Below are 26,180 nucleotides of genomic sequence, written 5' to 3' on the forward strand. Positions count from 1 at the left end.
ACACCAAAAAGAGATGTTATTTTCGTTACAGGAGACTGGAACGCCAAGGTGGGCAGTCAAATGACATCTGGAATTACAGGTAAGCATGGTCTAGGAGAACAAAATGAAGTGGGACATAGGCTGATAGAATTTTGCCCGGACAACTTACTGTGCATAACAAACACTCTCTTCCAACAACCTAAAAGACAGCTTTATACATGGACTTCACCAGATGGCCGACACCGAGATCAGATTGACTACATCCTTTGCAGCCAAAGGTGGCGGACATCTATACAGACAGTAAAAACAAGACCTGGAGCTGACTGTAGTTCAGATCACGAACTTCTTATTGCACAATTTAGAATCAAACTAAAGAGAATAGGGAAGACCCACAGATCAGTTAGATATGAGCTCACTAATATTCCTAATGAATATGCAGTGGAAGTGAAGAATAGATTTAAGGGACTAGATTTAGTAGATAGGGTCCCGGAAGAACTATGGACAGAAGTTCGCAACATTGTCCAAGAGGTGGCAACAAAAAAAGTCCCCAAAAAAAGAAAACCAAGAAGGCAAGATGGCTGTCTGCTGAGACACTGGAAGTAGCCCAAGAAAGATGGAAAGCAAAAGGCAACACTGATAGGGGGAGATATGGCCAATTAAATGCAAAATTCCAGAGGTTAGCCAGAAGAGATAAGGAATTATTTTTAAACAAGCAATGCGCGGAAGTGGAAGAAGACAATAGAATAGGAAGGACAAGAGACCTCTTCCAGAAAATTAGAAACATCGGAGGTAAATTCCAGGCAAAAATGGGAATGATCAAAAACAAAGATGGCAAGGACCTACAGAAACAGAAGAGATCAAGAAAAGGTGGCAAGAATATACGGAAGATCTGTATAGGAAGGATAATAATATCGGGGATAGCTCAGACGGTGTGGTCAGTGAGTTAGAGCCAGACATCCTGAAGAGTGAGGTTGAATGGGCCTTAAGAAGCATTGCTAATAACAAGGCAGCAGGAGATGACGGTATCCTAGCTGAACTGTTTAAAATATTGCAAGATGATGCTGTCAAGGTGATGCATGCCATATGCCAGCAAATTTGGAAAACACAAGAATGGCCATCAGACTGGAAAAAATCAACTTATATCCCCATACCAAAAAAGGGAAACACTAAAGAATGTTCAAACTATCGTACAGTGGCACTTATTTCACATGCCAGCAAGGTAATGCTCAAGATCCTGAAAGGTAGACTCCAGCAATTCATGGAGCGAGAATTGCCAGATGTACAAGCTGGGTTTAGAAAAGGCAGAAGAACTAGAGACCAAATTGCCAATATCCACTGGATAATGGAGAAAGCCAGGGAGTTCCAGAAAAACATCTATTTCTGTTTTATTGACTATTCTAAAGCCTTTGACTGTGTGGATCATAACAAACTGTGACAAGTTCTTGGTGGTATGGAGATACCAAGTCATCTTGTCTGCCTCCTGAGGAATCTGTACAACAAACAAGTAGCAACGGTAAGAACAGACCACGGAACAACGGACTGGTTTAAGATTGGGAAAGGAGTATGGCAGGGTTGTATACTCTCATCTTACCTATTCAACTTGTATGCAGAACACATCATGCAACGTGCTGGGCTTGACGAATCCAAGGCTGGAGTTAAAATCGCAGGAAGAAACATTAACAATCTCAGATATGCAGATGACACCACTTTGATGGCTGAAAGCGAGGAAGAGCTGAGGAGCCTTATGACGAAGGTGAAAGAAGAAAGTGCAAAAGCTGGGTTGCAGTTAAACCTCAAAAAAACCAAGATTATGGCAACCAGCTTGATTGATAACTGGCAAATAGAGGGAGAAAACGTGGAGGCAGTGACAGACTTTGTATTTCTGGGCGCAAAGATTACTGCAGACACTGACTGCAGCCAGGAAATCAGAAGACGTTGACTTCTTGGGAGGAGAGCAATGACAAATCTTGATAAAATAGTTAAGAGCAGAGACACCACACTGACAACAAAGGTCCGCATAGTTAAAGCAACGGTATTCCCCATAGTAATCTATGGCTGCGAGAGCTGGACCATAAGTAAAGCTGAGCGAAGGAAGATAGATGCTTTTGAACTGTGGTGTTGGAGGAAAATTCTGAGAGTGCCTTGGACTGCAAGAAGATCAAACCAGTCCATACTCCAGGAAATAAAGCCAGACTGCTCACTTGAGGGAATGGTATTAAAGGCAAAACTGAAGTACTTTGGCCACATAATGAGAAGACAGGATACCCTGGAGAAGAGGCTGATGCTAGGGAAAGTGGAAGGCAAAAGGAAGAGGGGCCGACCAAGGGCAAGATGGATGGATGATATTCTGGAGGTGACAGACTTGACCTTGGGGGAGCTAGGGGTGGCGACAGCCGACAGAAAGCTCTGGCGTGGGCTGGTCCATGAAGTCACGAAGAGTCGGAAGCGACTGAACGAATAAACAAAAATGGAACAGAGCTCTCCCACTTCCCTCTGCTCTCTGCTGCACCCTCCATCAGCTCCAGAGGGTGGAGGAACCCTCTGGAGCAGAATGGCATGTGGTGCAGATATTGGGAACCCGTCTTGAGCAGAAGTGCCTTATGTTTTTAAAACATCACGTGTTGTTATTTTTAGTTGTATTTGCATATTTTATATAATGTAGGAGTATGGTTCCCTGATTGTAGTGTTACAACACATAACCTCAAATGACATTCCTTGTGATAATTCTAAAGATTATTATTAACTTTTAAGCTATTTTTTATTGCCACCCATTACAGTTACTCCATACCATTCTAATGATTAAGAACTTTACAGTTGTGTGAAGTCCAATGCCAGTGCTGTGACCCCTGTCTTCCTGTAATTGATGGTGAATAGCTTTGCTGTAGCGGAATGGGGCAGATACCTACTCTCCTTAACCTTTTAAAACAAATTAATGGCAGTGGTAAAAACAAAACAAAACATTGATCTCCTGTGCAAGCAGAACACAACCTGGACAAAAATGGAAAGCTAAAGGAGTGGAAAGAAAAATAATTGTGCGTTTGTGACCTGCAGTTTGCAAAATTTGGGCAATAATATAGTATTGTAATTTAAGTTCCGGTAAAGTAGGAAGAAAAAAACGAGGAAAAGTTAAAGAAAAAGATATATATGTTGAGAAGGAAGTGAGGAACGATACCAAAATATTTAGAGGAGCTTTGCAAACATATGGATTAATTTAAAGATAAAGCTCTGAAAAGTAGAGAACAAAGTCACAGGGCCTGAATTGGAAGAAGAAAGGGGGGGGGGAAACGTGATGGAATTTAGCAAGAGATGCAGCAGGTACAGATCAGCCAAGTGCACCCAGGGCTTCAAAATGTCTAAACAATACTTTAGTTTGGAAAGCAAATAGGGAACTGGTGGAATGAACATTGGACAGCAAAATTCTGAACCGACTATTTAAGATTGGAGAACATGTTTTAACAGATTTATATCCCACCATCTTCCATTAGGTCTTCAAGGTAGCTTACAAACATGTTTTGAATAAAGTTGTTTTTGCTCTCAGTGGGTGCAGACATTTAGATCTTTCACATTTAGTTCTTCCACTCTAGAACAAATCAACAGATTCTTGTCTTACAAGTGATGCCTGGTCTGGTGGATAGCACAAGTAACATCCGGTATTGTTCCCCCAGCAATGCATCAGCAGTTGCAGAAGGGCAAAGAGCAGCCCCTACCCACAGTGCCCCTGCCCTCACCAATTGAAGAGCGGAGCAAATAACAATATCCTGGTCAGAGCTATTGCCTTCCTTCCTCAGTGACGTCTGTGGTGGCGTGGCTGTCAAAGCCTCCATGGTAGGGGGAAAAGCAACCCCGCCAACAGAAGCATCACCTCCAGACAAATCCATGAGTGGGGCAGATAACACTGTGTCAAAAAAGCAGGGCGTCTCGTGTCATACAGTTCTTCCCTTCCACAGGCAACTGTACGGTTGGCAGTGATGCAAAAGAGAAGCAAAGCTTGGATCACTGCCCTAGAAATGATTGTTTTTTGTTTTTAATCAAAAGATCTTTTAAAGATCTAGCTGTAGACTCTATTGAATAAGAAAAAGAAAGGAAAGAATTAGGAAATGGCACCAAATAATAAATATTGGCACCAAATAATAAATATTGCAAATTATAAGGAAAAATAAATTCATGCTATCCATTTTATAGTAACAAACTTTACATTGCTGCTGGGACAATCAAGCATTCAAACACAACCATTTAAAGAACAACTGATAGAAAAAGTAAAGGAGCAGGAAAATAGCTTAAATTGTTTCCAGACTATTTATTTATTTATTTTCGGTGTATCGCTTTTTGAAGCTGGTTTTAAAATAAATGAGGCAGCTTAAACAGAACACATTCTCATATAAAGAAAATGCCTTTTAGTTAATATTTAGAAAGAGCAAGAGACCAAAAGTGCAAAAAGAGCACAACATTTAATATGTTTGTTTTTAAATTTTATACAGAAACAACAATGCAGACGTCAGAGACTGGGTCGGACACAGGTTCGACAGTGACCTTACAGACTTCTGTAGCTGGCCAAGCAGCCGTGCCCACCCAGGTGGTACAACAGCTACCAGTGCAACAACAGGTAGGTGCTTGTCAACTTGAAAAGCCTAATTCCAGCATGGCGAGGAGGGGGGATTTTTGGAGATGTCACTGCCGGGGAAGGAAGGGCTAATCCTCCCCCCACTAATATTATGACTCTCCTCAAAAATCCCCCCCATTGCAATCAGTCTTTAAAAAAGTCTCCCATGCCAGTGGAAGCTCTTTAAGCCTAATGGCTGGCAGGAGGGCATTTTCAGTATGGGAGGGCGAGTGGTGTGTATGTGTGTGTATGGGTATTGGCAATCACGTCACACACCCGCATTGGAATGTGATTCTGCCCACTCCCAGCCTGCAGTCCCTGTTGTGCTTGAATGGAGCTAATTAGGCCCCCAAATGGTTCCCCACCTTTTCTGTACAGTCTAAACCAGATGTGGTGTGTGAGACCCATTATTTAGATGTAAATGCTGGCAGCTCTATTAGAGTAAAAGGTCTGGTATAGGTACTGTCTTTTTCTCTAGGTTGGTGTGAGGAACGTTAACTCCCTCTGTTGCCCAGGAAAATCAGAGACCATATGACAGTGTTTTATGAAGTCTGCTGGTCCTCATCTCCTCTCTGCCAGTTTGTCCCTGTTTTTCACCCGGGGTAGAGCTTCTCTCCCATCTCCTGCAATTTTCTGCAACTTGATCCTCTTCTGCCACTCTGTTTATACTACTTACCTCTTTAGACTCTTTATCTCTTCAACCCCAACTGTGTATGCGTATGTATGTGAGTGTGTATGTATATACAGAGAGAGACTCATTTTTAGCTCTCATTTCTTTGGCTACTGTGCTGTTTGTTCTGCTGTACCTCATCTTCCTTATTGCTCCATTTGCAAAGAAAGCAAAGAGAATCGCCCCAGGCTTCCTAGAAGTCCACCAAAAGCTAAGTGGGCCCATGATCTTGGCCCCGCATTGGAGCTCAATTCACCCTTAAGCCTGCAGTGAGAGAAACGTAGGGAGGTTCAGACTGCCAGCTCTGGCTGCCTGCTCAGTCTTGCGGACATTGCTACATGTGGCAGTAGCAGTAGCCTAACATTGAAGAAGTGGTCATGATTAAGGGGGATGAGGTGTCCGCATCCTCAGACCTTGCCACCATCTTCCAAACTGATCCGGAGCCCCTTAGGAGCCTAGATTCACAGTTGGAAGATGAAAGGATCAGGAGGCTGTCTGTACGAAGTATCAGCACCTTGGCAAAGGGAAGGTTGAGAGCCATCTCCATGTTCCCCCCCTCCACTCATGGTAGATTCCCACCCAATGCAATGGGTGGTCATTTTGAATGCTAATTTCACTTTCGGTAGTGAATTCGAATCCACACCACTGCCCCTTAATCGACCTGATGGAGGCCTATCTCTACATTTCAATCTCTGCACACCACAGAAAATTCCTCAGATTCACCTAACAAACCCATCATTTCCATTAGTAAAGTTGGCCCATGAGTCTTCACAAAAGTTATGATGTCCCTACAAGCAAATCTAAGACTCAAAGAGATACATATTTATCTCTACCTGGATGATCCACAAATCCACATCCAGACAAAGGGCTTTCAACAACTTAAATCTAACCATAACTTGTCTCAACCATCATGGCTTCATCATCAACAAGAAGAGCCACCCTCAACCAACGAAACTCTTCTTTACCTGGGAGTGCTCATTGACACATTTATCTGTCCCTGTAGAAGGCAGTACAACACATGCGATAGGCAGAACAACTCAGCTGCAGAAAAAACATTGACCTGATGGAACTAACTCAGATTTTAGGTCCGATGATATCCTGCCTAGGCATAATCCCTTGGACATGCCTACATTCTTGCCCTTTACAATTTATACTTCTCCCCATTCAGCCACAGATCACACTGAAAGAGCATCATGTAATATATGACTCCTCACGGTCAAAGACTCATTCCTGTGGTGGCAATGCCCACAGAACTTGCAACAAGGAACACCATTCCATGAGACTCAAAAGTTTACACTGACCACAAATGCTAGCCTAGTGTGTTGCCCAAGGCCACTGACAGAACTCAGGAAAAGGACACAGCGCCCAGCCCTTTCAGTACAGGAAGGTCTGATTACCTTTCAGAAGGAGATGGTCACTCTCAGATTTGATCCTACCTTCACCTCCAAAGTCAGTACCTTGTTTCACAAATTATCCCTTGGAGAAGGGCTAGCATAAGGTGGAAATACAGAGAGCGATCAAAATCTACCTAAAACGCACACAGTCCTTCCACCAATCTGACTCCCTTTTTGTTTCCTTCCCATGGGTAAGAGATTTTTCAGATCCACGCTAGCCAGGTGGCTCAAATGTGTATTCTGCCTACAACGCTTCATGCCTTCCTAAACCTCTAAAGGTCATGCTGTGCTCCAACAGATTAGCAGCCACCTCAGCAGCCGTTATCTGCAATGCCTCAGTAACAGAAATTCGTAAGACTGCAACTTGGGCTAATCTAAATTCTTCTACTAGGCAATATAAAATTCACAATTTATGCCTCTGCAAATGCCTCCTTTAGTAGGAGTGTTTTCCAACAGGCAATTGGTTCACCACAGAAGTTGTCCCATCCTAATTGGTAATTAGCTTTAGTATATCTCATTGTAGGGATGCCTTCATCACACCAACCTGGAGAATAGACATTAGTACTTACTGCAAATGCTCCTTCTCGACTGGTGCACTGAAGGCAGCCTGGCTGCAACCTAAACTTTTTGGTCCCTGAGTCTATTGTATTTTCCATCATGATAGCCTGCCTCTGTTTCTTCTGGGTCAGGCCTTCACTATGGGAACTTATTTCCATCTATTTTATGTATCTATCCTTCCTGGAAACTTTTCTCCTCTCTTCTGTAGTCTGTGTGATTTTCCATTTATGCCGGGGAGATCCCCCCCACCGATTTCTATTACTAATCTGTAGCCATAGGCAGAACTGGCATGGAGGACTACACAATTGTGTAGATTGTGTAGATTGGCAGACTACACAAACTCTGTCACACATTCCCTGCTTTTCCTTGTGTGATAGAGGGGGTTAACCCATTACAGGGATGCCTTCTGCACACCAACCCAGAAGGAACCTTCTTGGTAAGTACCAATGTTCTGTTCTCTTCATCCCTACCTGGGAGCTAACATCACCTTTGGGCAGTGTGTGTGTGTGTGTGTGTGTGTGTGTGTGTGTGTGTGTTTACTTGAGAACAGGGCTTGGGAGGAGAGAGTTAATCAAATTCTCCCAGAGCGCCACATCCTTGATCCTTAGAGTAGCAGGTGGGCTGCTATTTAAGAAAACAAAAACAAAAATATTGGACATCCATAGCCCAGCTGTCTTGCGTTTAGGAAAAAAAAACACATTTATAGACCAATGTGCTGGGTTCTCAGTCACCCATTTAGCCTAATTGCTATTAGATCTAAGGCTTGAAAAACTTGTGCTCTGAAAGTGCCATAGCTCAGAAAGTCCCACGTGCTTTGCATGCAGAAGGTCCCACATTCAATCCCCTGTATCTACAGAGAGAGATATTGGGAAAGATTCCTGTCTGAAACTCAGGAGAGCCACTACCAGTTGGTGTCAACAGTACTTGGTTAAATGGACCAGTGGTCTGATTCAGTATAAGGAAGCTTCATATATTCCTGTTAAGGTAGTACAAAGCTCTCATTTCAATCATGTCAATGTTACTATATAGGGTGGAGCACATTTTGGTGGAAAAAATATACTTTAAAAATTTTTGTGAACTGCCCAGAGAGCTTCGGCTATTGGGCGGTATAAAAATGTAATAAATAAATAAATAAATATCAAAATTAAATAGAGCCATGCAGTCACCAAAATTAGAATATAGTAAATATTTGTTTTAGTTTGAATAGTCTTGAAACAGGTTTGAGGATGTTCCAAGAGATGGTTTTAATCAAAGTCAGAGTTGAAAATGAAATCCAGTTTGGGTGTATAAAAACTTCATATAGACCTCAGTTGTTTATGTAAATATGAGCATGTGCTAAGAATAACAATGTATACATTATTTATGTCATGGTTAGTGTAAGCATTTCAGATGAATACATTCTACATACTTCAGTTATTTGAGAAGAAAGGTTGCTATTTAGCCTGTTTTATTTGAAAGTGCTGTAATTTAAAATATATTTCCAAAGGGGATTTTAAAACCAATTGAATCTGAAACTGAGTCTTCTTTTGGAAATACCTTTTGTCTGAAATAGTAATGTCTCTTGTAAAATGCTTAATTTTTGTAATTCAAGATGGTTTTTATTTTTGTACTGAATGTTTTTATCCACTTTTGTTTTTGTTGACAAACATTTTATATCAGCATGTTGTATAAATTAATGCTCCATTTGTTCCTTTGAGGCAGCAGATTTTACACATGTACATAATTTGTTTTGGTATTTCTTTCTTCTGCAAATGACAATGAAAATAATGACTAATAAAACACAAGTGTCTTAAAGGCCTTGCTTCTATCACATTACAATATGTTTTTTTGCATCTTCCCCTCTCAGTGAAAATGGGTGCTGCAGTCGAGCAGTTGCTCTATCAATTTGATATCTCAGTGCTCAAAGGAGAGTATTGCATTAGGGAGCAATACTATGGAAACAGGACACTGTCTAGAGGGCCATAGGATTGTTCAGTTTCTGGGAACCAAGATTAGAACCAGGTTTCCAACCTCGGTTCTCAAAAACTGCACCGTCCCTCCCCCTCCCGCTTCCCTGCCTCCTTCCCCGACCCCTCATAGCCAGTACATTTTTTGCCATGCCAGATACATCTCCGCATTTGGAAACAGAGCGTGGAGAGGGCAAAAAGGAGGCGGGAAGGGGAGAAGACTGTGGAAGCTGCAGCATCCTATCAGGTCTCCAGGCCCCTTCCCTCCCACTCATCAAAACTGTACCTAGAAAAATGCATGGTAAACTGTCTTAACATTTCCAAGATGTTTATTTTAAAATCATCTTTTGAAGGGTGCAGGGAGTGGAGAGCTAGTTTGGACACTGTTGGCAGTCCCTGTAGGTAACGCTGCACCCGTGGGCACCGCATTTGGGACCCCAATCTAAATGTTGTTAGCAATATGCATGTCAAATTTCTTTGCATCCCTGATTATCTGATTGCATTCCTTTTGTACAAGTTTATCTTCCTTTTGTTTGGGCAAGACTTTCGTTTTCTGAAGGAAGCCTTATTTTCTCTAATAGCATCCTTGATACTGCTTCTTAACCAAGCTGGTGACGTCTTAGAATTGGTGGTACATTTCCTATTTTCAGTGTGCATTCTAACTGAGCTTCTATTACTGTGGTTTGAGTAACTCCCAAGCTTTTCTGGTCACTGTTCCCAATCAATTCAACCCTGTTCAGACGACATGCTAAGCCACAGTTGTTAAGCATTTTGAGCTAAACATTATGACTTAGCGTGTCATGTGAACCATGACTTAGCATGTCATGTGAACCATGGTGGCGATATAACTATGGTTTAAATATGTTGACTAATCATTTAGTGCAAAAGGGTTAGTGGCCTAACCATAGCATAGTGTGTTGTCTGAACAAGTACTGTAGCAACACTTAACACCTCACACTAGTTTTTGGGTGCCACTTAGCGGAAGATGTAAGAAGGGATGTATGAGAAATTGGTTTCCATTTTTATCAGGATTTACCCTGTCCTTTGCTTCTGGACCGAACATGGACTTGGATGCAATCTGCAGCCGAAGCCTGTGCATTTCCAAGTTTATAATATAATTGGCAGACCAAAAACAAACAAAACAAAACAAAATGCATTGCATAGCATGCACATGAAAAAGTATGTACTTTTGAAAAATGTGCTTTAATCAATGGGGGAAGAATGTGTACATTTTAAAGGTTCCCGCAATTGATGTGTTCATTTGGAAAATCATGTATGAAAATATGTATGGATTTTCATGCAATAAGAAGAAAACAAAACTCGCAATCTGATGTGGACTTGAGTAAGAATGAGCTTTAAGATGGAATTCAGAGAACTTTGGTGAGGTCGATTATTCCTGATTTGCACATCCCTAGATTTAATCTGACTACAAACCAAGATATGAAACCAGCATGTTTCATGTCGAAAATCTGTAGGCCTTGCTTTCCACTACTGAGAAATTACAGACAAGCTTATTGTTGGCAGTGCATTTTAATGGGAGAGACTGAACCGTAATTACCTGGTATTTTTCTAAATACATTCTGCAAGCTAGCAAGACACCAAGCTTTTCGAGCACAACACAAATATCCACACCCAATCCTGAAACACGGGGAATAACAAAGACTAATAAATTGAAATATAGAAACACAAAATAAACTGCGTATTTTTCATCCAGCAGGAAATGGGAATTTGGCTGCTTATACAGCAAAGGGGTCTGGGAGCAAGATCCAAAAACTTAGTATGAATGTGAGCAATCCCTATAATGCAGTTAGAGTAAGGCCAGGAGTGAGGAAAATCTGAGCCATGTGATGACTTAGACTCCCTTGTCTCTCTGTGGAACTCAACCAGACAATTTTATTTATATATTTATAGGCCATCCTATGTCAGAGTTCTTAGGGTACCTGACAACAATAAAATAAAACAATGTAAAATTCAACAAGAAAATACAGCATGAAAACACAAATTGCAGAGAAACTAGGACGGAATAAAAGTTTTCAGAAAAGAAAATGGTCTTTGTCTGACACTGAAATGACACCAGTGTAGATGCCAGGTAAGTCTCTCTTGGGAGGGCATTCCACAGACAAGGAGCCACCATTGAAAAGTCCCTCTCTCCTGTAGACATCCACTGCACCTCATTTGATGAGGACAAGTCACCTACTGTCACTTCCACTTCATAGGGGCTGGGAGGATTTTTCTCAATCCAAGACGCAGCAGTTGTGTTTGCTTTTGCAGGAGGAAAAAGAGGAGCAAACAGTAGATGTAAATAACTGCAAGCCTTGAGTTGAAAGAAATTAGCCATTGCCTGTGTTGTGTAGTGGTCTTGCCTTGATGCAGTCCACAGAGAGAGTCTAGCCTGCTTATTGGCCCATTCTGTGATTACTTCATTCTCACAGGGGAAGCAAGTAGGATCTGATGAACTCAGATCAAGGCAGATCAAGGCAGGTAAAGTCCAGTCTAGTTAGCAGAGCCAAGTCACAGTAGTCAACATCAGGTTAAGCAGATATAGTCCAGTCAAGGTAGATCAGTAATGACATGGCAGAAGCCCTCTTGAGCAGAGGGTTTATAAAAGCAGGACCTTGGATAGCTCCAAGTGGGTCTTGCTGGCGCTGCTGCTGCTGCTGCTGCTCCTCCTCCTTCTCCTCCTCCTCCTATCAATTTATATACCACTTATATCAAAAGATATCTCTAAGCAGTTTACAGAAACAGATTAAAGTACATAATAACCAATAAAAATACCACTTAAAATATTTAAAACCAAAGTAAAAAGACATTAATTAATAAGCAGACTAACAGGGTAGCACAATCATTCAGGGAAGTCTTGGGTAAAGAGATAAGTCTTTAAGACCTCCCAGATACCAGGTGGGAGGGCATCCCAGAAGATGGGTGCCACAACAGAGAAGCCCCACCTCTGGGTTGCTGCCAGATGACAATCTGCAAGATGCCGTACAACCTGCAAGGCCTCCTCTGATGATCTTTGCGACAGTAGGACAGTACATTGTTGTCTCAATGGGGAGCCAAAACAACTGAAGCCTTCTGACAAGATTTAAAGTGTGGACAGCTGTGCTGCTCCTGGAACTGTTGACTGGAATTTTCAAAGGCCTTTGCCTGTTTTTGCAGTCTTAGACTTCAGCAATACTGGGGAGATAGAAGGTTTGCTGGGGACTTAGCCTCTGAGTCAGAGGACAATGGCAGGGCTGTGTCCTCTTGCTAGGAAGGCCCAGAATAAGATACTTACTACGCTGCCTCCAAGGAAGCAGCCTGTACCTCCTTCTCCTCAGAGTCCTCTGCTGCACACTGGAAGGTCTGAGCGCAAGGAGTCCTGACATATAGGTCACCGCATAGCTCCACTCTGCAGGATCTCTTCCTCATTCCTGAGTGCTGGTTTAGATTTGAGCTGAAAATTAGTTTGGAGGACTAGAGGTTGTCTTTAATAGCATCTCCCTCTGTACTTCCTCCAACCCCATTTATCAGGTCCTTCAATCCATAATTCTGAAGCTACAACTGCCTGTCTCTCTCTACAGTTATCGTGTCATTTAGTTCTTTCTAGTTGCCAGAGGAACTTCTGATGAACTTTAAGTCAGTGAGACCAATCAACTATACTCTGAAATATGCTTTGTCAACATTGGGTGGAACATTATCTGTTATTTCATGTGCTATGTGGTTATGCTTAGAATTAATGAGGAATAAAGTTAAACAATATGTTATCACATACTTTGTTTGATTTTTCTTTTCTCAGATATGTAGAATTGGCTCTTTTGAATTTTATGGTTAATTTGTTTCCCAATGAAATGTAATCTGTTATCCCCTGGAGAAGATTTGAGGCAGGCTCAGGGGTGTGTGAAGGGCATAGGAGAAATCTGCTCCACCAGTGGTTTTCATTTTGTTGGCAGACAGCCAGTGTTGGATCCAACCCATAGTATTCTTCCAAATGGAATATATTTTTTAAAAATGTGTTGCTAGGTATGTTCAACAAATAATGCAATAGTAGCAAATACAATTCTTCTGTTTGAAAATATTTCCAAAATGGCCAGTTCTCTTAATTCAGTTCCTTAGTAATATATGTCTACTAGGGATTTATGTTTTGTTTTTTAAAATAACTTTTAATATTATTATTGTAACTTCTGTTTGTCTTTTGCACAATCTGTTAAAGGTTTTCTCTTCCCCCATTTACTGATTACAGATTTAAAAAGTGTTTACTTGATTCATACAATGCAGTAAATGTTTCAACAGATTTTTATATTGAGATTGCCCATTCACTCTGCCATTTATAGTGACATAAACAGAATGCACACCTGTTCAGTTCATCTTTCACATTTCAATATCTTCTGCTTTTCCTGGTACAGTACAAATGGGGAAAATATGTGTTTTAAAGTCTGGCCTAGTTTACTTAAATCTATTGAAGTAATCATTGAGCCAGTTCACATGATCAAAATAAGCCACGGTGGCTTATTTAAATCGCAGCGCGTACCAGTCACAATCTGAATAATCACCACCTGGGCGCAGCTTGTTGCGTAGTCTAAAGCCGGGCGACATAGCTTATTGGAGGAGAAAACTACCCTCCAATAACCCTCCAACACACACACACACGGTTCCTATGACACGACAAGCCGTGCTCAGGTGGTGATTATTGCTATCATGCACCTGGCATGTGCCACAATTTAAATGCGCTTATCTAATAATGTGAACCCAGCTTTTATGTTTAATGCAGTCTGATTTGGGACCTACAGTGATAAATAAATCACTGTGATATGGGAATAAAAGACATAAGAAATGTGACTGCAAGAAGAAATATAACAAGACTGATAGCCTGAGTCTAAAGTTATGCAGTGGAGCATGTTTGCACCACTGTAATAGAAGTGGCATTGGGTAGAATCATGTAACTGTTTCCTTGAACTTGAACGGTCATTGCTTCTACATGTTAGCTGCTATAAATTATCATTGCCAGGAAGGAAGGCCTACACCACCAGTTCTGTGTCCTAAGTAAGTGACTGTTAGAAGGCCCACCCTTTTCTCAAGCCTGAAAAAGCTCCGTATGCATCTTAGAGTGGTGTGGGGGGGGGGTGAGGGAGTGCTGCCAACTATGCTGTTTGAGACCCAATGGAACCATTCATTTTCTTTCCTACTTTCCCAGTACTGTAGCTTCAGCTATTGGGCCTCATAGAACTGGAGAGCCAGTGCGGTGTAGTGGTTAGAATGTTGGACTGGGGGTCGGAAGATTTGTGTTCTAGTCCCCACTCGGCCACGGAAGCTCGCTGGGTGACTTTGCGCCAGTCACAGACTTTCAGCCCATCCTACCTCCCAGGGTTGTTGTTGTGAGGCTAAAATGGAGAGGAGGAGGATACGCCCTCTTGGGTTCCTTGGAGGAAAAAAGGCAGGATATAAATGTAATAAATAATAAATATAAATACGAGATTTGGGGAAGATCTATTTTTTTTATTTTTTTAAAACATGACTGGGGATCCATGAGTAGAACAGGTGGTGGTACTTCTTCTTTGTGATCTCTGTACATCACACATATGGGCCCTGCACCTGCACGGAGCCTTTCTTTGGGAACATTCTATAGCTGAGGAAAACATCTTTTGGCGGGAACCCCCTCCCCCACCGTCCCAATGTGCATCCTCCAAACGGTTCCCGCTTAGTCCCTCAGTTCTTTTTCAACCGCTGTAGTGCGAGCCTCATGGGGAAATTCGTCCCTTCAGAGACACCATTTTTAGCATTTGGCTGAGGTTTTCTTCTTTGTTTTATTTTCTTCTGTCATGTTTTTCTTCTTGTATGTTATTTCTTTGTTTGTTTCTCTTGGTTTTTTGTTTTCATGATCTCCTTGCTATCGGGAGATCGCCTCTGAGGCATATGGCCTCAAAGGCATTCTTTTACAAGTGTGTAAAGTGTGGCAGTAAAATCCCTTCTACAGATGGGCATATGCTCTGTTTGCTGTGTTTAGGAGAAGGACACGTAATAGAGACTTGTTCCTATTGCCAGAGTAGCACAAGTGGTGACCTCTCCAAGCCACTGGGCAGGGATGACAGGAGTTGTGATGAGCAGCCATCTATGGAGATACATCACTGCCAGCAGTATTCTAGATTCCTTCTTTTACTTCTACCTTTGCCAGCCAACCAGAGTTGTACCAGCGGAGGCACCAAGAGAATTCCATGGGCACATTGATGCCCATGGGCACCAAGTTGGATATCCCAAGTTTAGAATCAATCTACAGGTTTTGTTTTATGTTCATTGAGAGCTTTGCGTGGGAGATAAATGTAAAATATTTGCAGACTTTACAGTGCAATCCTGTGCACGTATGGAATGGGACTTACTCCCAGTTAAGTGTGCATTTGATTGCCTACATTTTCAGTTTGCTCATGAGTAGTTCCTGTCTTGGCTTCTTTGAAATAAACTGCGAACTGAGATTGCTGATTATTTTAAAGCATAATATTTTGGAAATTGTGTTTATATATTTCCCCCCCCCAAGCTGAGGTCATAAATAGAACATTAACAGAACTATTACAATTATTGGAAGATCAAAAATACAAGCAGGAAAAAGGCTTGTTTTTTGTTTTTGAAAATGCTTTGTATGATTTCTGTTGGTTTGTAAGATTCACAGCACTGTTGGGAGTAGTAGAATGTAGTTGATGTGATTGAAAGGAAGTCATACTATGCAACATCCAGATTTGTTTTTAGAATCAAGATATTCATAGGAAATCAATGAAAGAACTTGCATTAAAGGCTTTTAAAATATGCAAACAAAAAAAGAGGAGATGAAATATGCTGGTGACAGTTTTACACAACCCAATTAGAGTGGCAGGGACATCTGATTGAAAAGCACTTAGGCACTAGAATATCTGAATGTGTAGATACAAAGTCCCCACTATCAGTCCCCAAAGTGTTCTGAATAATAGATTATTGGCAGGCCTACCACATATTTACTAGTTCTGTTATCTTTAAGGATAACGTCTGAATTGTAATGATTTCTGAGGATATTGTTCATGTATAAATCTACAGTACATAGTAAACATGGATATAAATTACAAAATAATTTTGTTTATTATGAGTTTGAAAATAGGTTTTATGCATCAGAATGGCAGGGCATTTGATGGTGTATTATATTTTTCCATTATGTTTTTGAGAGTTCAGAATCAAGTTAATTGGAAAGATCGAGTATTTGCTCAGTCCACTGCTGCTTTCCTGAAGGGAACTGTGAAAAGGGCAAAATCTCCTTGAATATTTTGAACCAAACATGTTCCAGGAAGTTTAAGTGCAGATTGGTGTGATGTAATTGAAAACCGTACTGATCATTAGTCTGGCAAAGGAGAATTGGAAACCAAACCATGGTTTATGTGCTATGTTTGGCATGATCTAAATTGACGAGACATATTTATGGCCATTGCTTTGACTCCAGAGGCCACTTCACTTAGAGACAAGAACATTGGACAGAGAAGTAATTATAAATCATGTTTGTCTTACTGTGTGAGGACTTAAAGTATTGCTTCATTGGGATGCAACTGTATTCTGTTATTATGGGGACTGAGCTTGGTATAGCTGTAAGGAGGAGATCAGAACCTTTTGCTTCTCTATATGATTAACCACAGTTTAGCATTATTCCCTTATCCTAAACTCTGATTAATCTTAACAATGGTTTATTGAAACAACACAGCTTCATGAACCAAGATGTGTAGATGGTTTGTTTCAGTAAACCATACTGAAGACTAACCACGGTTTATTCTAGTTCGAACATAATGCTATACTGTGGTTAGTCCAAAATGGAATTGAAAGCTTCCAATCTCCCTGTGGCTGCACGGGGCTTTTAAATTCCCTTCTCTGGGAGGCCCACCTAGCCCCTTCCCTTTCTGTTTTTCAGAGGTGAAGAGCACCATTTTTAGGCAGACCTTCAATTTGGAATGATCTGTATCTCCCAAATTAGTTAGAGAATTTATACCTGGCTTCTTATGTTGTTTTGTTCTCCTGCTCTTTTCTATATTGTATATTGGTTTTTACTGTTTATTGTAAATATTATATTTTATGTAGCGATGCTGCCAAAATTCAAAAATTGTCAAGTCAGAAATTAAATCTGGCATGCGCACAATTCTTGGATGTATAAATGAGCACTGACTTTTTTCCTTTTCTTTTTTTAAACTTTTTTTTTTTTTAAAAAAAAGTACTTCAAACCAAGTTATTTATCTTTGCTGCACCGGCCCTTTGAGGTCTGGAGGATTCTTAGCAAATTTCCAGTAGCATTAGGTGGTCTGAAAGCTTTTAAACCATTTTCTTCTTTATTTTTAAAACTTTAATAACGGGCAAAACCTCTCTGAGAGGCTAGGAAGTATAGTTCATACTGTGCACTTTCAAAACAGGACTGAAATTATCTCATTAGGTCAGCCAATTTTTTTCTGTATAGCTTCTAGAAAGAACTTTACATGATCACATAGAGCCATTTCCACAATTTTGGCTACATTTTGAAATTGTATGGCAGGAGCTATGATTCCTACCCTCTTGGAGAGGCCTTTAATATTTTTTTTAAATAAACCAGAATATGGTTTAAAAGTGCCAGACCATCTTGTATCACTGTAATTTTAAGTTCATTATTACTTCAAAATCTTGTATTAACAGGGAACTTTTGTCCAAACATAAACCATTGGATATGTAACTTGGTCAGCAAATTATGGAATATGATGGGATCAGTTCACCATCGCTAATTTTATACCACTTTGGGGAGTCACTTGTTGAAAAGTGGCTTATAAATGCTAAAAATAAATGAAATGCCTACATGAAGTCACCGTATCGTAAGTTTGATTTATAATCCTTTATAAACGTGTCTCATAGTTTATTGTTCACTAATAATTAGAACCAGTATAGGCTAGTTCTGTAATGACCAAGTAGAAAACTTGTCTCATAAAGTTCTGATTGCTTTATTTACAGGTTCAGCAAGTACAAACTGTGCAACAGGTACAGCATGTATATCCAGCCCAGGTGCAGTACGTGGAGGGAAGTGACACAGTGTACACAAATGGAGCTATGTAAGTTAAACATTTTTTACATCTCCTTCCTAATAGTATACATGGTTAAACAGATATCTGTAAATTGTATTATGCAGGGTTTTAAAAATATGAACAACATTCTATGTAAAATCATCTAAACCTAAAGCTTTCCATTATCCAAATTAAAAGCTTTGGGCAGTATCCAATGTGACACTACCACTAATATAAATTACATTGCTCTAGCGACTTCTAGTGCAACAGCAGTAACACAAAGGTTTTCCTAGGAAAACCTGCTGCATCAACAAACACTATTCCTGTTGTGCTACTGGTCACTTACACTACTGCAATGTAATTTACGTTAGCAGTAGTGTTGCGTTGGATGCTGCCCGTAGATCTTGTAGCAGCAGCTGAAATAAATCTTAAGAGAAATAGGATTGAAATTAATTTATTTGAAATATTATACTTTAATGAATTACATGTGATCAAAACTGTTTGTGTCTGGACTATGATAATGTTAAGGTGTCCAATTACTTCAGCAGAGGAGGCATAGCTCATTGGTAGGGCTTATATTTTGGATAAAGAAGGTCCCAGTTTCAACCTGTAGGGTCTTTAGATAAAATAATTGAACTGATTGGGATGTACTTCTTAGTAAACTAGTTTAGGTTTGCTCTGTTAGCAGGGCTGGGAAAAAATTCTTTTGAGAGCTGCTGCCAATCAGAGCTGTTTGCGTTGGACTTGTTGAATCAATAATTTGACTTGTTCTAAGGAAGTGTCTTATGTTCATTATATTCATTAAATTAATGGGCCTTAAGGTTGTGCTCTTGGTCTCAGGATTGCAAGCAGTTTGCTATGATGAAGCAATTATAGCAAGTGTTTCTTGGTTTTGTGTGTTGGTATCGACTGAAAAGTTGTTGTTATTAGTAACGAAGTGGCAGTTGTATGACATATATGGGGACAATGGAATTTATTTAAATAAAAATGTTCTTGAAATCTGATTTTAAATGTAGTATTTTATTTTAAAGTATTTTAAAAGTTTTTTTAAAAAAAGTATCTCTGTTCACAAGGCTCCATACATACTGTTTAACATCACCCTATGTGTATGTTTCTGCCTTCTCGTTGTCATATAGTTCCCTGCAACATATATGTACAGCTGTGTGTGGGGGGGGGGACAATACTACTAAATAAAGGTGCTGTAATAATAGGCTACAGTTGTTCCTGCATGTAGGAATGGTGTGATATTTTGTTTTGAAATGTTCTGTTATCCACCGAATCATGATCCTTCCTTCTTTACGCACGTACTTCATTGTTATTTCTGGCTCCTTGTTTCTAAGCTCCATTCATAGTCCTAGTATATACATTGCTCTGCTTCTCACCTGCTCCCGACCATGTGTAGCCTTCTTTCGGAAGATCTCTGCTTCAAAGATTACATTTGGAAGGCATGTTTTTTGTAGGAAAAGGCATGCAACCCACATACTGTATGTGATGATCAGAGAGGCATACATTTAATTGCATGTACATGCAGCTATGTATGTGTTTGTGTGACCATTTATAGTGTATACTTGAAGTGTAGACCTCATCTTTTTTCATAAATGGAAACATATACTCCTCCCTCCCTCCCTCCTTGACTCCTTTTCCTTGTGTGTCATGTCTTTATTAGATTGTAAGCCTGAGGGCAGGGACTGTCTTTTTTGCTAAGTGTAAGCTGCTCCGAGAACCTTTTTTGGCTGAGGAGCGGGGTATAAGTATGATAAATAAATAAATAAATAAATAAATATACTGTATAAGAAAATGCAACATATGAATCTGCCCTCCCCAGTTGTGAATTATTGACCTCTTTAATTCCTTCATTTTGCTTTATTGAAGCTCCACTGTTGACTTCTGATGGTAGTTATCAGGGTGGATTTGATTTTTAAATCAATTTGATTTAAATCATGATTTAAATCATGATTTAAATCACTACTCAGAAAGACTCGATTTAAGCATGTGACTCCCCCCCAAGTGCAATCTATTCATTGAATTTTTGAAACTTAGCACTTAAGAAGTAAAGGGTTGATTCTGTGTACATAGATTTGCAAAGGAACAATGGGATTGTGATCTCTGCAGACACAAATTCACAGTTTTGAGAACTGTAAAACCAAGCATCTGTGATAATATCTTCTAGATAGAAAATTGCCTAATAATCTTACAGAAACCTCTGGAAGAGCATGACATTGTGAATGGATTAGTGGAATTCATTTACCAAAAAATTTAAACATTGCATGAATATACAGCCTCATGCTACATAATTAAAAATTAATCCTTATTTCATGATGAATAACCTTTGGATTATAATGTATCTTAAATAGAAAACTATCTTTAGATAGATTTTTCCTCAAAAATTATTTTATTAAAAAAAATCCGATTTAAATTTAAAAAATCTGTTGTTGTTTTTAAAAAAACACCATTGATTTTTATCCACCCTGGTAGTTATTGATTGTCTGTGGTTGGCATGGGTCTTCAGAAGGAGGCAGGTGGTTGTTTTTTATGTTATGTAAGTGAAGCCTATAGTGAGATAAAACTGCTGGTTGGCATTTTTATTTTAAGGACAGACCAAATGCCTGAATTAACTGACAACATAAATAAGCTAATGTCATGTGCCACATGACATCGCTGTTAACAGTTCTGAAGATGGGTGTGCGTAATAACTACACAGTCTGGAATTTTAAATGAAGAAGTTTTCTTACAGTGGAGTGTCAGTCATTGCAATATAATGTGATAAATAAAAATGCCTTAAGGTAGAGAATATCTATAATGTAGCTATGGGATATTCATGTGAGACTCTTCACCAAGTGAGTATTTGGCAACAGGTAGAATCTACTGTATATTCTAGTCAACACTTTCTGTGCATCGCATATCTATGTCTTCTCAGAATATTGACCTGTGATATCCTATTTGAAGTAGAAGGAATGCAAATTCTTAACTGGGGGAATGTTTTTGGATGTATTGTTTGAATTGTACCCTTGTTATGTATTTCCTTCACACATATGTGGAGTTAACATGTAATCTACAGAGTTAGAAAGGGAACCATATGACTTCTGCACTATTATAATTACAACAGTTTGAATGGAAGGGGGATTGAGTTAGTACTTTCGTTTCATAGCGTTAAGATACCTTTCATTAATACCAGGTTTCTGGTACTATCAATTCTTTCTTCTGTTGCCCTCCTTACAGCTACCTTTGTTCATTCGCTAATCTTGGCATGAAAAAGTGATTTCTAATGAGAGACCAAGTGGTTATGGAAGACAGAGTGTTGCCAAAACGGGGGTTCTGGGTCAAGTTATTATTCCAACCCCCTCTCCATAATAATTCCAAATATATTGGGTTGTATCGAATGTTATTTTAACTTATGTCCAATTTATTCCATTGGATCTATTCTAAATAGGACTAACATGATATAACCCACTAATTATAAATAATGACCACAATCCTAAAGCATGCTGGGGATATTCTCTTTTCAAAGCTGACCATTGGAAAGGCCTGCAGCACTCGTCCACTAAATTATATCCATTGTTTTCAATAGTTGTACTTTGCAAGAATAAATCATTTTTAAAGGTAGATGAGTTTTTAAAAACTGACAAAATTTTGTTTACTTTCATTGTAAAGTAAGAAATCTTGTTTCTAGATTACTAACTAATCATAGTAAATTATACTATCTAAAAGCAAATATTTTCAGAAGCATTATTACATAAGAGAAATTGAATTTTCTTTGTTTAATGATTTGTTAGATAACTAGATTGCAAAAATAAAAACTGAAATAGTTTGAACAGGTATTTGAATCAAGGTTCTACTGTGGGTTCAAATTCTTATAGCAATTAGACTGTCTCTAAGGAATAAAGAACTCTTAAATGAGTAGAAGGGCATTAATTGCAAGGAAAAGCCTTTTGGAGTGAAATATATCTGTGCAGCAGTTCGAAAACTCAAAAGCAACTTTTGCACAGAAAGATCAGTGTGCTGCAGGTAAATGAATCCTATTGAATGAGCAGATGAAAGAAAATGCAGGGTCGCATTCAGCTCAGGTACATGCTGAGGCAAGATGAGATGGCAGGAGTACTAATTTATAAAAGGCAACAGATCATTGTGGTGACATTTACATAGAACCTAATAGAGTCAGCTGGGAATAAATCAATGTGTGGGCGTGTGCCATGTGCATACCACCCTTGAAACCTCTGAAAATATAAAAGATTTACCCTTTCAGTGCCATTTTGATTAGTGAGAATTACTATTATCTGAAATTCTTTTCAGAGAGATAAGGTCAGAAAGATTGCTGTCAAAGGTCTTGAGCAAATTAACATAATAACTGTAGGTGTTCAACCTGCTCAGATGGGGGCTAAAAGCAGAGAGGGGATGTGGGTCTGCAAGCAAACTCTGACGTTAACATTCCTGTCATCTCCTGCTGAGTCCCTCACTTTAACACATTGAGAAGGGAGTGGTGGTTCTAGTTGCATTTGGTTTTGAGTGTGAGTAGAAGCTTCTGTGCAACAGGAACTCAGATAAAACAGAGTACCCTGGAGGCTTGTATTCATGTTTACGTGAACACAAGTAGAACCTCCCTTTAGGCCTCCCCCCTCAACACGGGAAGGTTGAGGACAGAGTGGCAAGAATGGAGATGTGTGGGACAGGGCTTTCATGCGTGCCCAGGTCCCCTCCTTATTTTTAGTCTTTATATGAGCAGGCTGAATGCCTGCATAGGGCTTGTGTCTCATGTGCTGCACAAGCACACAACCTGCCCAGTTCCTATAACCCCTACCATCTTTCCCATAGGACATGTTAGAATCTGGAGAATCCTGGTTTTCTGATTTATTTTCTTTTTCTTCTTTAAAATGTATTTTATATCTCATTGTTTCATATGAAAATTTGTTAGAATAAGTTTCCAACCCCTAAACAAAGCCACATTTCCTACCACTAAATATTTCATTTTTCTATTGTGAATGAATACTGCATATTGTTTGCTCAAAGCACTTGGGGGTGACTTGTCTGAGACTGAGAATCGGGAGCTGGTATATCTTGCATGTATGTGAAGTTTTTGTGTTAACAAATACTGTATCATGTCCACTTTTCGCACATTTGGATTAACAGCCTGCTTTTACTCTGTTTCTGTTTTCTAATAAATATTTGATAGCTTTTTCAGAAAAAGAAAATTTACCTTATATTAAGAGATTATTTTTAAAGCACTTTGTAGTTTAGAAAGTTCTGTAAGAAATTATAAATAATATTATTTAGTTTGGTTACTGCTGTTGGGTACTGAACACCACATTGAAAGTGTTGACTCCCTTCACTAAAAGGACACAAAGAAACATTCTTTTTCTTTTTTTCCCCCCTTAAGACGAACAACAACGTATCCTTACACAGAAACTCAGATGTACAGCCAAAACACTGGGGGGAATTACTTTGATACCCAAGGAAGTTCTGCACAGGTGACAACAGTGGTCTCTTCTCATAGTATGGTGGGCACTGGAGGCATTCAGATGGGTGTCACTGGAGGACAGCTCATCAGCAGCACAGGAGGTACCTATCTGATTGGCAATTCCATGGAAAACTCTGGCCATTCAGTGACTCACACGACACGAGCCTCGCCAGCTACAGTAAGTATTTTAGATTGTTATGTATCTTTATAGCTAGATGCCTGGTTCTCATTATGTCTTTCCATTATGTTTGTTTTCAGTAGCAGAAATCATAGGTTTGTTTAATGAAGGCACAATCTACCTAGCACTGTTGCCATGCAACCTCTATTCATTATAGTGTGGCTTGCAGAAAGGCCTTCAAATTAATAAAAGCCACCAAACAACAGTGCTCAGTAGATTATTATTTTTATTATTATTTAATTTATACCCCTCCTATCTACAAAATACCCTAGGCAGCAGTAGATTTTGCCCCAACTAATTTAGTTTTTGCTTATTTTTATTTTCCATACTTTAAAACAGCTCAACAACCAAAGTTCTCCAGTCAGTTTACAATACATTAAAACATACAGTAAATATTAAAACAAAAATAAAAACTTCATAAAACTAGCAGCAAAATAGAGGATTAAAAGCACTAAAAACAGATTTTAAAATGCCTTGGAGAATAAAAAGGTCTTCACCTGATGCCTGCAAGACCATAATGTTGGAGCATTCCACAAGCGGGATGTCATCACTGAATAGCCTTTCTCTCTTGTAGCCACCTGCCTCGCTTCATTTGGCAGGGGCAACTGGAGGAGGGCCAGAGATGATAATTTTAATGGTAAGTATGAGAGAAGACATTCCTTTAGGTAACCTGGCCCCAAGATGCTTAGGGCTGTAAACCAGCAATTTGAATTGGGCCTAATATAGGTAGGCATAATATGATCACATTGACCAACCCAGGGCCTTGCTAGACCTGCCGAGATAAGCCGGCAGGGAGGCGGGGCGACGGCGCGTTGACGTTCGCGCGCGCCGCCCCGGCTTCCAGACGCGGGAACGCGCAGGGACTTCGGGATCCCTGCAGCGTCCTCCATTTTTTTAAAAGTTTAAAGGGGCCGCATGCGGCCCGAAGACTCTGGACCAGGTAAGTCTGTTTTTTAAAAAAAAAACGAAGCCCCCCCTCCCTGTCCCCGGCCTTGCCCTGGCAGCGCTGCTCACCTCTTTGTTTGGGCGGCGGCGCCCGGCGCTCTCTCTCTCACCCACCCTCCCCCCTTGCCATCTCCGATGCCTGCTCTCCCCCCCTGTCCTGCCAGGTCCGGCCTTCCCCCTACACCTCTCTTTCCCCTCCCCCCCCGGGCCGATGGGCACAGCGCTCGTATGAGCGCTGTGCCAGGTCCGTGGCTTTTCGCGGCTATTCGTGAGTAAGCAAGTAGCCGCAAAAAGCCACGGATCTTCCTAGACGTTTCGCAGCCCCGGCCTTAGGCCGGGGCTGCGAAAAAGGCACGCCATAAGCGACTTCGCTTATGGCGCGTTAGAGGAGGCCTCAGTGTGGCCTGGGCCCGGATTCCCCTGTGCGTCATCTGGATGCACAGCAGGGAAACCGGGTCTCAAAGCACGCTAAGGCCTCGTCTAGCAAGGCCCCCAGTTATACCACTATGCAAAACCCCATATACTTCCTTAGTGTTACTTATTTTTATTAGAATAGTACATAGTGCAGTTCTCAAAATAAATATAATTGTGAAATTCTGCTAAATAGAATGACAGTGTCACAAATTCTGTTACCCTGTTTACTTCTGGATTTCACGTCTGGTATATGGCCAGCATTAGCTCTAAGTAGCCTATTTCCCCACATTTCATGTTTCAATTTTCTTGTTATTAAGAAGTGATGGTAAAATCACAGTTGCAGCTGTGATTTATGTGAAATTAGACTATGGGTTAGAAGCTGGCTTCTTTAAACAAGCCATCATTAACATTAAATACAGTTTAGGGTTCGGATGGGTGGCTAAACTGTGGTGAATTGATATTGGAAGTGAAGCTTCTGAACTCCTTACAGCTGCATCAGAGAAAGAAAGGAGAGGGGTGGAAACATGCATGCTTGAGGCTGGTTTAGCATGACATCTGAATATGGCTATTATAGGTACACTTTACTTCCTCTTTACAGCTGTAGGAGCTAGAATGACTTTGTTGTTGTTTTAAAAAACAACACATTACTCAGTTGGGATTTTATTTTATTATTTAATATTGTAGGGCCTCAAAGTACATACTTATCAACTGTTGGTGCTCTATGTGGCAATATCCATAATTGTTTCATGTACCATCTGGTTTGGCAGATTAAAAAAGAGGATTTAAAAATTACAGCGCTTGAAAAAGATGGAAACTTTCAAGCAGCCTGTGTGCTTTTAATGTTATGATTAATAAGTGCTAAAATAGCAAAGGACAAAACGGTGGCTGGTAAATTCAAAAACTTGTTTCTATAATATGAATTAGTCATTATTTTGAACTGTATTATTGCTCTACTCTTTCTCATTACTGTTTTTGTATCAACAAAAACAGATCCCACCCAGCCCCCTCTCAAGGAGTATGACAAGTCATGATAGAGTGAAAAATA

General features: G+C 40.0%; 1 protein-coding gene across 1 annotated transcript in view; it reads left to right on the forward strand.

Moving 5' to 3' along the window:
• Window positions 1–26,180, forward strand: part of RFX3 (regulatory factor X3) — a 160,174-nt gene that overhangs the window by 80,138 nt on the left and 53,856 nt on the right. The window contains exons 2-4 of the mRNA XM_063129286.1: window positions 4,458–4,582; window positions 18,097–18,194; window positions 23,518–23,776. Coding sequence (XP_062985356.1) covers window positions 4,458–4,582; window positions 18,097–18,194; window positions 23,518–23,776 — 482 coding nt within the window. The remainder of the gene's footprint in view (window positions 1–4,457; window positions 4,583–18,096; window positions 18,195–23,517; window positions 23,777–26,180) is intronic.

Source organism: Elgaria multicarinata, chromosome 6, assembly GCF_023053635.1.
Source record: "Elgaria multicarinata webbii isolate HBS135686 ecotype San Diego chromosome 6, rElgMul1.1.pri, whole genome shotgun sequence".
Classification (NCBI taxonomy): Eukaryota; Metazoa; Chordata; class Lepidosauria; order Squamata; family Anguidae; genus Elgaria; species Elgaria multicarinata.